The 18111-nt window shown below is 43.2% G+C and overlaps 1 protein-coding gene across 3 annotated transcripts in view; it reads left to right on the top strand.

Moving 5' to 3' along the window:
• The first annotated feature begins 630 nt into the window (after nucleotides 1–630).
• IKZF1 (IKAROS family zinc finger 1) overlaps nucleotides 631–18111 on the top strand; it is a 109819-nt gene continuing 92338 nt past the window's right edge. For 2 of the 3 annotated variants that reach the window (XM_056857363.1, XM_056857362.1), the window contains exon 1: nucleotides 16264–16316. In XM_056857363.1, the coding sequence (XP_056713341.1) occupies nucleotides 16277–16316 (40 nt within the window). In that variant the 5' untranslated portion in view covers nucleotides 16264–16276. Of the gene's footprint in view, nucleotides 785–16262; nucleotides 16317–18111 lie in introns of those variants that run through there. The other variant, XM_056857361.1, reaches the window with a different exon arrangement.

The raw sequence follows: 18111 nt of genomic DNA, 5'->3' as shown, positions 1-18111 counted from the left end.
AGGGACTAGGCAGGTAGGTGATGGGAAAGACCTCCGCCTGAGACCCTGGAGAGCCGCTGCCGGTCAGAGTAGAGAAAACGGACTTTGATGGACCGAGGGTCTGAGTCAGTAGAAGGCAGCTTCATTATTTGGGGAAGGGCCATGGCTCGGTGGTAGAGCCTCTGCTGGGCATGCAGAAGGTCCCAGGTTCAATGCCCGGCATCTCCAGGTAAAGGGACTAGGCAGGTAGGTGATGGGAAAGACCCCTGCCTGAGACCCTGGAGAGCTGCTGCCGGACTTTGATGGACCGAGGGTCTGAATCAGTAGAAGGCAGCTTCATTATTTGGGGAAGGGCCATGGCTCAGTGGTAGAGTCGACCACCCTGACTCGGTGGGCAGCTTCACGCGCACTACGTCACGCAGCACCAAAGACCGGCCCCGTCCCGTGGGAAGGCGTTGCCACCCCTCCCGAGGAGCGGCGCGGCTGTGGGCCGGCGCCGAAGGGAGGGGTCGCCCTCCCCCCTCCCCGCTCCGGCCACTCCGCCCGCTCCCCCCGCCCGCTCCCCCCGCCCGCCCGCGCGCCCCTGCAAAAGCGGCGCGCCGCCGTCCCGCCGGCCGAGATGCCCTGCGGAGCGGCGGGCCGCGGGCGAGGATGCTGCGCTGGAACGAGGAAGTGGGCTGGCGCGGGGAGGGGCCGGGAGCCCCGCTGCCCAACGCCGCCTTCGCGCTCCTGGCCCGAGGAGCGGCGGCGGCGGCGGCGGGGGAGCCGCGGGGCGCCGCTCTGCAGCCCGCGCCGGCCGGAGCAGGTACCGCCGTTCCCCTGGCGGGCGGCGCGCGAGGGGTCCCGGGGCGGGGAGGCGGGAGGCGGGGGGGGGGGGCGACACCTGTCGGAGCGGCCGGCCAACTTGGGGGCGCTTCTGGCGGAGTTTGGAGAAGTGGGCTGGGGCAAGTGGGCGTCTCGAGAGCAGGGCAAAGCCGAAGCGGAACCTCCCGTCCCGGGCACAAATGGCCAGAAAGTCCTGGCGGGGAGGGGGGGAGAGGCGCGCGGGGCGTGCGCTGCCGGCCGGCCAGTGGCCGCGAGTTCCCCCGTCCGTTCCCAGCAAGAGGGCCGGCCCTCTTGGCCACAGCCCTGCACCCGAACCGACACCGGCGTGACTCCGATTTCACTGCTAGGGTGGGTTACAGTGGGAAGGGAGAAGTTGCCTTCAATATATATATATAATATAATAAATATTTAATAATATATTTATTATAATAAATATAATAAATTATTATAATATAATAAATATATAATAGATATAATATATATTAAATATATAATAAATATAATATATAATAAATATAATAGATATAATATATATTAAATATATAATAAATATAATATATAATAAATATAATATATATATATATATATATATATATATATATATATATATATATATATATATATATAATAATAGGCTTGGGTTTGGCTCTCTAAACTTTTTTTTTTAAAATTTGTTTCTGTTTTGCTGCTGGAAACCCCCCCCCCTTTTTGGGTTCCCAGTGAATTGTTTGATGGGGATCTGACATAAGGGGGGGCCGGAAGCTTTTTCTACTGCTGCTTTCTGAAAGAGGACTGGTGAAGGCGCGAGCTGCCTGGGTGGCGGCAACTTAAAAGTTGAAGGGAGGACTAGACGGAACTGTAAACAAGCATCAAACTGGACGGGGGGGGGAAGGGGGAGGAGGAGAAGGGAATAAATTTCAGGAAGCGGTCGCAGAAAAGGAGAAAGCCCTGTTGGTTTGCAATAAAGGTAACGTTACGACGTGTTTTTTTTAATACTTTTTTTTAAAAGTTAAGCTGAATGAAAAAGAGGCCGATGTAAATTATCCTGGGCATTTCAGTAAACCAGAGAAAGCGAAAGGGCGGACGTTTTTGCAAAGGGAAACATGTTCCTTAAAAGATCCCAAGGAGTTCATCCTGAGGAGCATGCAAAACCCTGCCTTTCAACAAGGTGGCCGGTTTGGAGCCCAAACCAAAGAGCCCTGCGGCATCCTGAAGGCTGCCACGTTCCTTGGAGCATGAGTTTGCATAGGCAAGAGCCTACTTCTATTAGGTGCATGGAGCTTAGGAAGGCTCACGCCACAGTTAGGGGGTGGGAAACTGACAACCCTGTTTCCTTCTGTGAATTGTGGCCAGTCCACCCAGAATCCAACTTCTCCAGAAACACACTTTAAAACTTGGGACATTCCAGAGAGTGGTCAGCAGAGCTGTACAAAAACCCAGCAGACTGTAGTTTTGCTGCCTGGTAACTGATGCTGGAAAGGTGAGCTTTGGAAGTTTTGTGCTTTAGGAGCTGGCAGGTGTCCGGAGGAGCTTGCTTTGGGCAGTTGTCCTGAAATCTTCTAGGTCATGTTTTAAGTTTTTGTTGTTGGGGTTGGAAAACGATGGCAAAGTCAGCACGTTCCTGAATACATCCTGCAAGGCTCTCGTCATTAGAGAAAGTGACCTTTCTTTCGTTTCACAGGGTAGCCGTGTTGGTCTGCAGTAGGACAGGTGGACCGGAGTCCGGTAGCACCTTCGAGACCCACAAGATTTTCGGGGTATCAGCTGTGGAGAGTCAGAGCTCCCTTCGTGAGACAGGCAACGTTGATTCCAAAAACGATGCCCTGAAAATCTTGTTGGTCTCCAAGGTGCTACTTGGATTCTAATCTAACTGATCTTTCTTTGGAGTTTCCAGCAAGTTTGTAGCTTGTTAGGATTATCCATTTACAAAGTAAAGGCTCGCTACTGTAGATACTGTGCGATTGATAAGGTGAGGTGCAGGTTACGGAGGAGATGTTTTCAAAATTGTATGAGCGACTCAAAAAAACAAACTGCTTGAGAAGACTGAAACTTTTCTTTTGGCCCTCTGTTGTGTCAGAAAGCAGACTTATTGTGTGCTGCACAATGCAGAGCTACAGATCTTTTTTCTGATAAGTTTATGTGTGGAAATGGAAAGGAAGAATGAGGAAATCCATTTTGCTTGTCAACAAGATACCTGGTACTGTGTCATTAACTGCATGCCACATGGGTTTCTTCCATAGGCGAGCGTAAACCTGGTGAAAAACCAAGAGAAAATGGTTTTTTTGTCTGTCAAAAATTAAAAGCCAGCTAATGTTAAGCACTTGGATAGGGAAAGATTTAAACTACCGGTAGATCCTGATCTAAGTTTCTTAAACCGTCCTTGTGTGCTTGTTTTTAATAGCAATGCATTTATTTCAGTCCACAGCCCAAAAAACAAGTGATTTGAACAATTTATTTTATTCCTGCAGTAGGTATTCCTGGAAATTAAATAATCATCAGGTAAACTACAGACGCAATCCTACACATGTCTACTTGGCATTAAGTCTCATGGATCTCAATGGGACTTATTTCCAAGTAAACAGGCTTAGAATTAGGTAGCACAGTTAAGATCATATCCTTAGATTGCAATCCTAAAAACAGTTTACTGGGAGTAAGCCCCAGTAAATAAGATTGCTCCCACAGTCATGTCAATTAAAATCAGTGGATTGTCCATAATGTTTATTAGGATGCTGAAGAGCGTTAGATTTTCAGCATCAGTGGCATGCATTTTTTTAAAAAAGCAGTGAGTGATCCAGGCAAAATTAAGTTTGATTCTGATTCCAAGGCAAAAGGGTTAAGCAGGTGCTGAAATCTTTCATTGGTCAACTGGACTTAAGGCTACAAAGTGAAACAAACGCACAAACTTGGAAGTGAATCCCATCAAAATCGGATTTACTTCTGATTCAACGTGCATGAGACCAGGTTGTAAACATATTAGATAAAAGTAAATCTTACCCCAAAAAAGTTTTAAAATATTGCCTGGTTTTGGTTCAAATAAAATAAGGAAGTTCTAGCAACGTAGAAACTCCAGTGTACATCCTTGAGCTGCCATGCTAAAATGGACTCGTTTTGTAAAGAAATATAATTTGTTATGCAAAACACTGTGAACCAAAATTGAAGTGATATTATTACAAACACCCCCCTCCCCAGTGCTCTTGCCAGGCATGTATATTTTAATATCATATTTTATAATATAATTATTACATTAAATGGGGGAAATTATGTATAGTTTTATAGGATTTTTATTAGTTCTCCTGTTTCTGTTCCTGGACATAGAATGTTTTGCTTCACAAATAGCAAAGATTCTTAACAAGCAAGCTACAGACTGTCCAGGTTAAAAACTTTGCAGGTCAATCATACTTTTAAACTGAGATACAAATGTGGAAAAAGATAAAAGTTTTTTGTTTTAGATCAGAGTGCCTTTCAAATTAAACTGTAGGCACAAATGTTTATTCCAAGTTAAATATAGAGTGTAAGGTGTAAAAAATAAATTTAGTGGACAATACTCGGTGCTTCCAAAATAGTATGCATGAACGTTAGACGTTTGGGTTGAAAACTGATATCAGATACTATATATATTGCAGAGAAAACACAATCCACCTTAGTATGTGTTATTATGAGAAGACTTAGGTATCTTGGAAAATATTTCTGCTCTATTTGTGTGTTGTTTAGTAACACATGTTTCTAGTTATATAGCCACCTTCAAGTATTTATCATTTAGAGTGGGCTAAATATTAACTTCTGGTGATGCTTTTGGTAATTTTAATTTGAACAGAAACTTGATTTTTTTAATCCAAATATTTTAAATTAAGCCATCATACCTACAGCTTGGCTTGGGAATGTCCAACACAAATGATGGAGCTTAAGCAATTATAACAGTGCTTGAGAGAAGGACCACAGTCAGCAGCCTCAACTGATGTCATATAATACTGTCTGGATATACATACCCTAAATTATCTGAAGTATGATCTTGCTGTTCTATCCATAAATCCAGTGCATACACCAACATGGTTTCAGCATTTTTAGGTTTCTTGACTAGTTCAATAATATTTAGTTGGTTAGTAATTTCTTGCAGTTATTTTTAAATAAATGTGCCTATCACCAACATTTCAATGTAAGTACATAGCTATTTGAGATATTAAAGGATTTGGGAAAAAACAAAGAGTTTTTATTGTGAAGGGAAGGGTTGTTGGAAGGGAAACAAATCTTTACTTTTTCATTCCCTGGTACAGTAACACACCAGAACCAAAATAGGCTCAAAAATAAGCAAGGATGACCTTAGAGCTCAGCCCTTCCCCTTAAAATTGACTCTCACTTGTTAGAATCTGCCCCCCCCCGGTTGATTGAATCTACTGATTTAATGCATTTCACCTTGCAACCCTAGATGGGTTTAGGAGTGCAAACGTACAGTATTTCTTTAAATCTATGCAGTGCGGGAATATTTGCTGGGAAAGTTCACCAAAAGATTGTCTGATTTCTTTTGGGTGTTTCTCTTTGTTAAGCGCCAGTGTGAAAACCTACTGAAGTTGCGTAGTTTTAGCAACTTCACAAGAAGAGAGTAAAACAGGCATTGAAATACCTTCTGCTTGCTTGGAAATTTTGAAATCAAGGATGAGGGACTCTGTTCTAAGGAACTATGTTTAGAAGTGGAAAACCAGTCACTCACTGTATGCAGCAAAGTTGCAGGGGATTCAAGCGTTGAGGCTGAAATTACTATTGGATTACTTGGGAATGCTGCAGACTTGCAGTGTATCCTGGGGTATCAAAAGAGCATATAGAAACTTTCCTTTTCGTTACTTGTCTTTAAAATCTAGCACTTCAAATTGAAATTTGCAGTGAGAATTTGATTTGAGTATGTAAGTAGTTTTGTGCTATTTCTGGATCAATAAAAAATAAGAAATAGCCTCTGATTCAAAGGCATTTTGCTAGAGAAAACGGTATATATTAAATACTTTAAAAGTCAAAATATAGCTGGTCAATTTTTTTCACTCTGGGAAGAATGGACCTTTAGATTCTAAAGCAGGGGTGTCAAACTCAATTGTTACGAGGGCCAGATATGACATAAATATCACTTAGTTGGGCCGGGCCATACCTTGCCAGCCCAGATTGAAGGGGGGGGGGCTGCCTCGCGGACCAGATAAGAGCTCTCAAGATGCTGGATCCAGCCCGTGGGCCATATATTTGACACCCCTGTTCTAAAGGGTAAGAAATTGTATTTATGTTGGTATCAGGAGAAGAATTACTTCCTATTATCTACAGGCATTGTGTTTATTAATGCATGCTAGCTGTATGATATCATGCTTAATTCACATGGTTCAGAATGAGCTTTTAGCTTCACAACGGTACTGTGAGGTAGTCTAGGCTATCTGAATGTGATTGACCCGTCCCAATGTCACCCTTGAAGACACAAGAAGGACCCTGCAGCTTTAGACCAAGAATCCATTCACCTTGACTAGTAGCCACTGGGCAGTACGGCTATGGGGCTCTGTCCCTGACCTCCCAGACAGAAATCTGACACTGTAGTCATGACGCACTCCTGGCTATGAAATGTTTGTTTCAATAACCAAAAAAGCGAAAACTTCCTGTTCCTTTACAGGATTATGGGAGAATTGATGGATGATCCCAAAAAATTACATGGGATTAGAAGTTTGACTGAAGAGTACCACGTTGCCTTGCATAAGGAACATGGGGTCCGCATGAGTAACTATAGATTCAGGGTGTGTGTTTTAAAAAAAAAAATTCTCGTACATTAGGAATATTCTCATACTAATAAAGTACTGTGAAGCTACATTTCAGATTATAAATCGTAATTAGACCACGCATGACTGAATTTTTGTAAATTGAGCCCGACCTTGGTTGGGAAAGACAGAGCAAAAGTCTAATAGTTTAACTAGTTTGTGGATCCTGTCAATGTTGATATCTAGCACTGAACAACGCTTAGTACTTGGGAAACTGGGTGCTAAACAAAGACCTTAATAATAACAGTGAAACTCTATAGGACTCTATGTATTCTTTTATCCTATAATAAACGGAGACAAAAAGCAGCAATTAATTGGTGCAAGGGAAAAATATGTAATCATTAAATTGCCCCAACGTGTTTCGCATATGCTTCCTCAGGGGAATCTTTCTTAACTTAAACATCCCAAGCAAGCAATGATAACAATCACGAAACTTTTAATTGTTGAATATTTTTCCCTTGCACTAATTGCTGCTTTTTGTCTCTGTTTGGTTTGGTGCGGCCCTCTTTTATTTTGTATCCTATAATAAAGGCAAGCCTGCCTCTGAAGGGTTGCATGACAGGGAAAGTCATAGTTTCCTCATTTTGCTTCCCTTTGGTATGTCAACAAAAGTGGATATTTGAGGCACAAACTAACTTAGCGGTTCTTTTCTACTACTCGCTTTCATTACAGCATGTCTTGTGTAGGAAAATACACAATACTGATAAAGTGATACTGATAAATTGGGGCCCTGGCATTTGGTATTCTGCGCCCGTGTAGCTATTCACACCAGACAGGGTTAAGAGATTCTTTGCTGTATTCGAGTTTGTGTGGAAGCGAATCAGTGGGTAGGGTAGCCAAGTGCCAGGTGGTGGCGGTCAAACCCCCAGCAATCCACCTGGCTGCCCGTCGATCAGCTGAGGGTCGGCGGGCAATGCAGGCACGCACGCCTGCCCACTGTGTCACGTCACTTCTGGTTGTAAACTGGAAGAGCCACATTGCAAGGGCTCCCAGTTTGAGTGGTAAAAGGCCCCTTGTGATGCGGCACTTCCGGGTGTAAACGCATTGCAAGGGGCGTTTACCGCTCAAGGGGCCTTTTACCACAAGTGAATGTCAACAGTCATAGCTTCTCTCATTCATACAACAACCTCGGCAGTCACACTGTGTTTTGACTATAGCTAGCTGGAGCCGGACTGCGACGGGTGTTACATGAAAGCACCCTTTGGCGGTGGGCCAAGGATGGGCTTTGAAACAGCACACATATGTGTTTAGCGCAGCCTTGTAAAAAAAGAAAAAGAAACCTGAAAAGTTATTGGCCTGCAAAAAAAAAGATACTGCTTACTAATATATACATATGTTGGCTTAAAAAACAAATAATGTAAATTAGAAGACAAATAATATAAAGATTTCCTGTCTGATCATTGAGGAAATCCTTACCATTGGTGACCAGCAGCTGTATATCAGTGTGTATTTTGCATATGGTGGCTTGTGGGCACACAAAAATATGTTGGTTGATGTTGTTGTGTCGTTTATATAGGTGTTGTATTGATATGGCTCTGTTCTCTAATTTTTTCAAAGATAACTGGCCAACATAATTTTAAGTATTTATTTGTACCCCACTTTTCTCTTCAGTCAGGATCCAAAGCAGTTTACAACACCATCCTCGCCTTTTCCATTGTATCCTCCCAACAATAACCTTGTGAAGTATGTTAGCTCTGAGAGAGAGTGACTTGCCTGAGGTCACCCAGCCAGTTTCCATGGCAGAGTGGGGATTTGAACCTGGGTCGCCCCGACCATGGTCCAACACTCTTGTCTACTACAGTGTCTGGGTTAGAACTTTGAAAATGAGGTTTGTTGGGTATTCCTCAACACCCAAGGATCCAGAAACATTTGGCTTCAATAACCTCCTTCTTAGTCATGGCCCACTCACCTTGAGATACTTCCCATGATAGGCCTTCAGACAGAGATCTCCTTTACTCCATCCACAACACCCAGACCCAATCCCCAATCCTGTGAAAAAAACTCATACAATGCTCTTGGCATTAAGAGGATGATCATTGATTGCCTCTGTGTTTGCCATACATTTCCCCCATTCCATTACTCATATTGATACCCCACCCTTCCTTCAAGGAGCACAGGGCTTTGTACATGACCTTTCCTTATTTATTCTTAACAAGAACCCTATGAGGTAGGTTAGTCTGAGGTACTCTTACTGGCCCAAGATCACAATTCCACCTTCCTTCTTCCTTAGGGTGACTAACCTCCAGGAGGGGCTAGGAGAGCTTTCGGAATTACACCTGATCTCCAGATGACAGAGATCGGTTTCCATGGAGAAAATGACAACTTTGGAGGGTGGACTCTATGGCATTATATCTGTCTGAGCGCCCTCCTCTCCCCAAACCTTGTCCTCCCCAGACCTCGCCCTCCTACACCCACTAGTCTGCAGGAATTTCCCAGAGTTTGCAACCCTACTGCTCAATAAAAGGGTTCAGGATTTATAGGTGTACACCAGGGGCACTGCACTCGGCTCTCTGGAGTCCTTGGTGAACAGGGACCCTGAAATTTTGTCCTCCTTCCCCCTCTGCCTCAGACAGCTGCCCTGTTTACAGGCAAATGGTTGCTTCCAAACCTGTTGTCAGCTGCAGTCTGTGAAATGGAATTTGGTTCACTTGAGAGTTTCAAGAGGACATCACCTTTAGTTTGATGTTGGTCTTTAAGGGACAAAAGGGTACTTAAATTTTTTGGCTCCTGCATTTGTTCTACAACAGAATCAGTCGAAGCAAAAGAGGAGCCTATCCCTTTCAAGTGGCCAGAGCTTCCCAAAGTTGAAGCTTCTTCACACAACGCATAGTTAAATTGTGGAACTCCCTGCCCCACGAAGTGGTGATGGCTGCCAACTTGGAAGGCTTTAAGAGGGGAGTGGACATGTTCATGGAGGACTATCCATGGCTACTAGTCAAAATGAATACTAGTCATGATGCATACCTCTTCTCTCCAGGATCAGAGGAACACGCCTATTATATTAGGTGCTTCAGAACACAGGCAGGATAATGCTGCTGCAGTTGTCTTGTTTGTGGGCTTCCTAGAGGCACCTGGTTGGCCACTGTGTGAACAGACTGCTGGACTTGATGGACCTTGGTCTGATCCATCAGGGCTTTTCTGATGTTCTAAGACGCTTACTAATAAAATAATGATGGCAGCTTTTCCTTCTCTTATCAATAGTGAATTCTTTGTCTGCAGAAAACGAAACAAACCGGTTAATTGAAATAGTGAAAAGGGCTGTCGATGTAACAAACCAGGTCAAGGGACAACTGCATTAATCATTTTAATCTGCCCCATTGAAATTAATGGGATGTCAGTTGTTGAAAACGGGCATTGGCAGGCAGGCAAAGAAGGCCTGTCAGATGCTACAGGAAGCAAGCAGAGGAGGCGAACGGGCGTCATTTGAGAAATCCGCTTCCCTGTTTGAGGCACAAAAACGTTTCAGGTTGATGGGCTTCCTTTATCATTTGAAAAGCCTTCAGCAACCCAAGAGAAATTAGGAAGTGGCATCAGAGGCACTGAACTCAAGTTACTGAAATGGCAGGAAAGCAAGGAAAGCAAACGGGCTGGGGGGACTCTTATTCTTCCTTGGGTTTTTGTGTTTGGTGCCGTTTTTCATGCTCCTTAAAGGTGCGTGTGTGTGTCTCATCACGCTTCGGACCCAAATTTGGCAAGTTCGCTTTCCAGTATAAACAAACTAAAGGATTGTGTGGAAAATCTGAAGCATTTCTTTGCTTGGTGAAAAGGTACCATTTAAGCAGTCCTGTCTCACATTGGCAAAAATTTGAAGTTTTTTTTTTTTTAAGGGACAGGGAGGAGCTTTACCATGCCTGGTTCTGGTCACCCTGCGCAAATCCTCCTCATGTCTGGATCAAGAAAAGCTAAATGCCAGTGGAGATAAAGTACCACACATGGAGATTGGGGTGCCTGAATTTGTAGGCTTATGTTATATCAATTTTGCCAGGCAAAAGGTGCAAAAAGAAAGAGGAAAGGGACAAGTCTCATTTGGTAGCCGGATTTCCTGTGTCGATTTTTTTATTTTTTGTGGTAAACGTATACCTGAATGGTCAATTCCTATAAGAAGACTAGAAACTATGACTAAAGTCTCCGTTGCTTCTATAGAAAAGTTCCCTATAGATGTGTAGATGGAGAAGAGGCGAAAATGAATTGATCTTAATTATAAAGTTTGTTTCTTACACATCTTGATACTCCCAGGGCTTTTGGGGGGTGGGGCCATTGCTGAATGGAAATGAGAGAAAGCCCGGTCCGCGTCCCCGTTTTTTGTTTCTAGGATGGACTTTTTTGTTAGTTATTATTTTTGTGTGCTGGAGAGGAAATTAAAAATAGAATTAAAATGGTTCTAAAGTCGAGTCTTTCACAGGGATTGAGAGGTCTACTTTATTAAATTCAAATAATAAAGTTAATTATCAGTTGCTGGAGGAGATATTGAACACTTTTAATTAAAGCTAGTTTGCAATTTTGGACAAGGATTTCCAACACATCCATGCAAAAGAAACTATATTTTCAGTTCAAGGAAAAATGGTATTCTGTACATTTTAAAAAAAAATTAACTCCACACTAAGAGGCTGTTAGATCAGACCAAAGGTCCCTCTAGTCTGCCAACCTGTGTCCAACACAGACTGGAAGCTTCTGGGTGTCCCACAGGCAGGGGATGAAAGCAATAACCCACAACTGTTGTTGGTCTATTTTTTGGAGGTAAACTGCCCCTGAACATGGTGGTTCCATTTTCCCATCCAGTAGACTGACTGTCCCCCTCCCCCCAAGAATTTGTATATTCCTTTAAAAAAGCCATCCAGCTAGATGAGCATTGCCTTTTTGTGGCTGTCATTTCCATAAATTAGCAATGCACTGTGCGAAATAAGTAATTTCTTCGATCTTGAAAGTACTGCCGGTCAGTTTCATTGAGCGCCCCCCCAATTGGCTTGGAGTTAGCTTCAGCCCCTTAGCCTTGAAATTTTCAAGTGAGGAGGTATTGGGACAAAATTTGATAGTATTTCTGTTTCATGAACAACAGCTAAAATTGTGGTTCTGCAGTGTTGTACTAATTGAAAAGTTTTTCTTCCTTTTGCAATAATCCTTGCATCTAGGAGGTGAAACTGTCAACTGACATAAAAGGCAGAAACAAATATTATTTATTAGCAATTATTTTAAGTCAGATATGCTTCTTGCTTCCTGTTTGAATAGCCCTAGTTTGTTCTTAAGGGATGCTGCATTTTTTTTAATAAGTATTTTTCCCAGAAAGTAAACATCTAAACAAATATACATACAAGCTAATAAAGTCAACATAACAAACACAATACTAAAACATTAAACCTAAACTATAAAAGAAACAATCTGTACCTGGGTAAAACCGTTGCCATTGTTATACTGTTCTCAGTTTTGAAATTGAATATTCAGCTTATTGTTTACTTATCCATTCTCTAAAATGATAATACTTTACAAGCTCATCATGAGCTAGCCTACTACTTTGTCCTCTAAATTAGCCTTGATATTAACACATTTGTGATCAATAATGTCTGTTGGTTACTTTTCTAACCAATTGGATGCTGCATTTTTTTAAAGCGTCTAAGGCTGTAGTCTTATGCAAAGTTGCTTGCAAATAGGCTACATTGACTAACATGAGACAATTGAGTGTCAGCATGGCTGGAATTGGGATTCAGAAGCCTTAGCAGTATAACTCTTGCTGAACTTCAAGCAGTGGGGTGTGCAGGGTTCTCGCACTGGTAAAAGCACATTTAAATCTCTCTCGCTAAAATTGGTGGTTTTTATATGGTTTTATATAACTAGCCTTTCTTCAACCAAAAAAACCAAAAGACCAAAAAACACTTCCCTCAAAAATATTACTAAAATATCATGTTAAAACAATCAAAACAGCAACAGCTAGAACTGGATATTCCACAACAGAAATGACAGCCAAATAAATGCCTTTAGCAATAAATAAAGTTTTCATGGCCCTCCTAAAAGCCAGCATAGAACAGCTCCTATGGACCTCCAAAGGAAGTTGATTCTACATTGGGGGGTGCAGTGGTGAAGAGGGATCAAAAATGGGTGGTGGTCAGGCATGCCATTCTGAGAGGGTACCCTTAAGCAGGAATGTTATCAGTTGTTCAGAAGAGAAGAAAAATTGAGACAGAAGGAAAACAAAATAGACCTTTTAGTAATTATAGCTTCCTGTAGTAGTAGAATGTCCCAGGGAGGAATATAGCCCTAAAGCAGGTTTTATCACCAAATTCCACAAGAGTAAAGGAAAACAAGATGAGTTCATAGGCACAAGGTACATTTCCTTGCTGGTATTCTGCTTTGCCTCTACGGATCAGATTCCCACTGATAGAAAGGACAGCAGGAGATACTTAGTCAAAAGGGTACAGAAATCTGCAGTGAGTGGTAATCAATACAGGGTAATCAATCCAGTCAAAGTTAAGTGATGGGAGGATAATCCTAAGTGGTCCTACTCAAAGGTAAGTTCCATTTTATTCAGTGGGGCTTGCTTCCAGGAAAGTTCTTAAGATTTCAGCCTTGAAGTCCCCTGTATTGATTAGTGGCACTTAAGAGTACTTATATTTCGCTGGAAGGAGCCCTGTCAAACGGCCATGCAGTAGCATAGGATCCACTTCATGTTTCAGTCTTCGCTCAACAGTGGTATGTGTGAACCCGGGAACTATGCAGATACGGCCAATCACATGGGCCTTTCCATCTCAGTCATCAGCCAACCAGGGGGGAGGATAATGATCTGGCAAGAGATGCCACATAGTTGACCCAGTCTAGGTGATTCACTGTAATGTATTTAAAATGTACTGTGCATTCTTGTGCAGAATATTCCTCCTAAGGCAGAGATAAGTCACTGCCTTTGTTGTGGCCGATTTACAGCATTAGAAGAGCATTAGATACATAATTTATCTTATAATTAATAATAAACTATTCACAAGGTTCCGATGGGCACAAAAACAGTAGCCTTATTTTTTCTGCCGGCGGTCTTAGGGCCTCCAAATTGCTTGGCTGACTGAAGATTTATCCTGTCAGTTGAAGTGGTTTTCTTTCTTTCTTTTTACATCTGTATCTTTCTTAGATAAAGATGTAAAAATAAATACATTACATCTATGTCTTTCCTTGCCCTGACCTGGGTAGCCCAGGCTAACCTGATCTTGTCAGATATTGGAAGCGAAGCAGGATCAGCCCTGGTTAGGACTTGGATGGGAGATCACTAAGGAAGTCCAGGATCACTATACAGTGGAAATCAAGGGCAAACCACCTCTGTTCATGTCGGGCCTTGAAAGCTCTCTGGGGTCGCTGTAAGTTGGCTGCAACTTGAAGGCACTTTCCACTACCCTCTTTCCTATCTTCCATCATGGAACTTATGGTTATTTATTTATAGGGTTCCCAGCAGGTCTGCCACTCAGGTTCAGAGCCAACTCAGACCTGGTTAACTTCAGGAACCTCCAACCATATCTTGGTTGGTTGGGCCAGTCAGTAGCAACTTGTACTTCATATTTAGAAAATATGAGTTCAAGACTCAGTGCCGCAGTAGATGAACTGAGGTGACCCTGAATAAGTCACTATCTATTGTCCTCTGTGTCCCATCTGTGAAATGAGTATCATTGGGATCCACTTAACAATAATTGTTTTTGAGGGTGTATGAGAAGGAAATGTTGTCACTGGTCATCCTGCAGAAATAGGGTAGGCTGATGTCAACAAATGACGTTAGCCTCGGAAAATATTCTTATTTAATGGTTATTGAATGATGTGAGGATAACTGAGATTTTGATAGCTAATTCCAACTTTAGCACCATTTCCTCCTTAATCTGAATTTAGTAGAGATATTTCTCCATCTATTGCTGTGAAATAGGGTTCCCAGATCTCCGGAGGATCAGATCCTAAAGCATGGGGACATTGGCTCACAGCCAAATGTAACATATGATAGGTCAGGGGGTGGAGCTTAGTGGACGCAGAGGATGGTGCGTGGGAGTTGAGGAAGAGCCTGACTTTCCCTGGTGCCTCAGGGTGGAGCTTGAGGGAATTTGGGGGGGGACAGGGTTGTATGTGAAGAGAAAACTGTACAGCTGTGTGAATGCTCCCAAAACTCTACTCCAGACACATAGCTGGAGCAAACCAGTGAGAAAGCAGACTGTGCAATAGTTCAGGCCCATGAGCTTCATAGCTGGGGACTGAACTTGGGTTTTCGGCACCCAGTTTCAGGTCATTAGCCAAGGTCTCGTTGACATCCTGCTAAGTACTTGACAACTTTCCCCCTTCTGCTCACCTGGGAAATATTTGGTAACAAGATGAGGCGTATTGCGCTCTGGAGGGCTACCACGTGTGGCTAGCAGGCTGCGCTAGCCTCTGGTGGCTTACAAGTCGGGCGGGCTGGTTCTCGTGAATTAAACGGGGCAGATTATTCTAACAATGCCATATTGGGAAATGCTCTCCGCTCTGACCTAAGTCAAAACCCTTTGTTTCCTTCTCCTTCATCAAGAAGCTGTCTGTGGCAACTTTAGAAATTCCACCAAGTTTTGGCTGCTGCAGGAGTTGCCTTGAGCAGGGAACCTGTTCTGAGCCGCTTATCCCGAAGGCAGGCCACCAGAGTTGCCGACACTGCGCTGAGAGTTCATTGTCGGGGCGTGCTGAGAATACCTGTGTTAGCAAGGCATTTATTATCCAAAGGACCACCAGATGTCCACCCCGGAGACCTCCGATCCATAGACTCGCAGTCCAAACACAGGGCTTGGACTTTTTATTTCTACCCCACTAACCCCGGACATGCAGTTCTCCCTGGTGCTTGTGGTCAATTTGCACCTTTCGCCTTTGGAACATGATGTGTTGCAACAGCAGGGCAAGCAGCTTCCCAGTAATTGTTACAAATCTTTGGAGCCAGGCCATCTGCCAGCAAAACAGGAAGGCCCGAGTTCCCTTTCTCTCCAGGGCTTGGTTTGCTATTTTGGGGAGTGCCTCTTCTCCCTGCATCAAGGCAAGGTGGTGTGGTTCGAAACCCAGGCCTCCCCGACCAGAGAGGACCGGCAGGCTGAAGCGGCTGTTTTGCCCATCTGCCACGACTTGAGGTGTATTCATTATTAATGGAGGTAGTGGCGGTTGCTGTTCAGATATGCAGGCCTGCCTGGGTAAATGAGACATTCTTCAGCAAATTGCTTCGTTTTTTGATTGCTGATTGTACGCGTGTCACCAAGCTGACTCAAGGTTCATCGATGCATGCTCAGTAAATTAGAAAGAACATAACTATGGATCAGCCAAGAGAATGAATTCTTTGCCTACAATGACCCAGGGCCATTTAATTTTCTGCTTAATTTTGTTGCAGTCAGTTTGCATTTTGGGTTATTATGCAGTAGGAAATTAACAATAAATAACAAATTTGGTCCTCCTATGCTTGTAATGATATTTTTTATAAATCTTTGTAATGCTCTTTTTAAAAGGATCAAGGTCTGTGGCAGCCTGATACCCCCACAACTATGCAGGATGGGAAAGAAAGAGAGAGAGAAAATACATTAGTCCTGCCAGATAATCTCATAGTTAAATAGCAAAGATTTTTTTCCTCCCTTTCTCCCTCTGTTCCTTTCTCTCTCCATCTCTCTGTCTCTTTGGTGATTTTGTATTTCATATTAAACTTAAGGCTTTTTTTCTCTTTTTCAGAAAACTTGGGGAAAATGGAAACAGACGAGGCTCAAGATATGTCCCAAGTTTCAGGTGAGATCATTAAAGAATATGACTTAGAAAAGGTGGGGGGAGGAACCCCTAACCTAAAATCCATTTAGTTCTTAACCAGAACACAGTGTTGTTGTTATTGTCATTGTATTTGCTTTGGGTCTTTTCGTATTGCCAGAGTGGAAATTGGGATATGATGAACGTTTATCACTGTGTGCAAAATTCAGTAGAGCATGGATTTCTTTTTAAATAATTTTTTTAAAATCAAGGTGCCCTTGAAAGGGTGCATGTGTGAGGCAGAACGGTCATTTTTTAGATTTGGGAACCAGTTTGGCCCTTGTCAGAGACAATTAGTCTTGTGTGTGTGACGACTGGGGGATGTGAGTGGAGATGCTTGTCTCCAGCTGCATCAATAGACTCTCAACCAGTCAGCTGAGGACAAAAAGAGTAAGGTTGCCAACCTCCAGGTGGTAATCAAATAAGAAAACTAGTGTCCCAAGTAGGGAAAGCAATACTAAACAGTGGACACTTATGGCAATAAAGATATCAAGCTCAGTTTTTCATTGAATATAATGTAAATGCATAAGCACAAGTACAAACATGAAATATGTGTCAGAAGGACGACAATCCATGAAAACACACTCCGAAGTGCTAGCAAGGTAAATAATATGAACAATTGTTAACGAAAAATACAAGTGCACACTCCCGAGTCTATGCAAGGTAAGTGGTAGAACAACCTCCTGGAGGTTGTTCTACCACTGCTCTTTTCCACAGCTGGTTGACATCAACATGTTAAAATAAGGCCTTGGAGATCTCTTGAAGTATTTGAAGGGCTGTCACTTAGAGAAGGGCAGGGAGCTGCTCCTGTTGATAGCAGAGGATAGGACTCGCAATAAAGGATTTAAATTGTGGATGGAAACATACCGGTTAGATATTAGGGGGATTTGTTTTTACAGTAAGAGTTGTTCAGCAGTGGAATCGGCTACCTAGGGAGGCGGTGAGCTCCCCCTCCCTCGCTTGCAGTCTTTAAGCAGAGGCCGGACAAGCACTTGTCAGGGTTGCTGTAGGCTGATCCTGCATTGAGCAGGGGGTTGGACTAGATGGCCTGTATGGACCCTTCCAACTCTATGATTCTATGATCTCCTGTTTCGGGCTCCCTCCAGAAGTCATCCACTCACTATGCATGCCTTTTCCACCTGTCAGAGGTTGCCTTGCTCTCCCCACGCATTTTGCCCGTGTTTTCCGGATGCTGTTTTAGCCATAAAAGGGCAGAGCATCGGTGTTAACTATCTGTTTTCTTCAGATGGTAACTTGAACAATAATAATACCATTGGATGCGACTATTTCCCCCCAAAGCCTAGTCCCCTGCTCCCAATCGCTTAACTTGGGAATTAGGCCTAGAAGAAGAAGAAGAAGAGGTGGTTTTTATATGCTGACTTTCTCTACTACTTAAGGGAGACTCAAACCGGTTTACAATCACCTTCCCTCCCCCTCCCCACAACAGACACCCTGTGAGGTGGGTGGGGCTGAGAGCTGTAACTTGCCCAAGGTCACCAGCTGCCTTCGTGTGGAAGAGTGGGAAAACCAACCTGGTTCTCCAGATCAGACTCCACCGCTCCAAACCACCACTCTTAACCACTACACCATGCTGGCGCCCTACACCACACTGGCTACAGAATAAGTTTAACATCATAAGAAGAGCGCTACTGAATTAGACCATCAGTCTGTCATCATATGCTTATTGCATATGAATGTTAAGGTTCCTTCTCTCCCCCAAAGCTAGCGCACAACCAACTATAATTATGCAGCTTTGTAAAATCTCCTTCGTTCCATATAT

This window comes from Euleptes europaea, chromosome 11, assembly GCF_029931775.1.
Source record: "Euleptes europaea isolate rEulEur1 chromosome 11, rEulEur1.hap1, whole genome shotgun sequence".
NCBI classification, from domain to species: Eukaryota; Metazoa; Chordata; class Lepidosauria; order Squamata; family Sphaerodactylidae; genus Euleptes; species Euleptes europaea.
The sequence above is the reverse complement of the archived record's forward strand: the minus strand, read 5'-3'. Positions and strand labels throughout refer to the sequence as shown.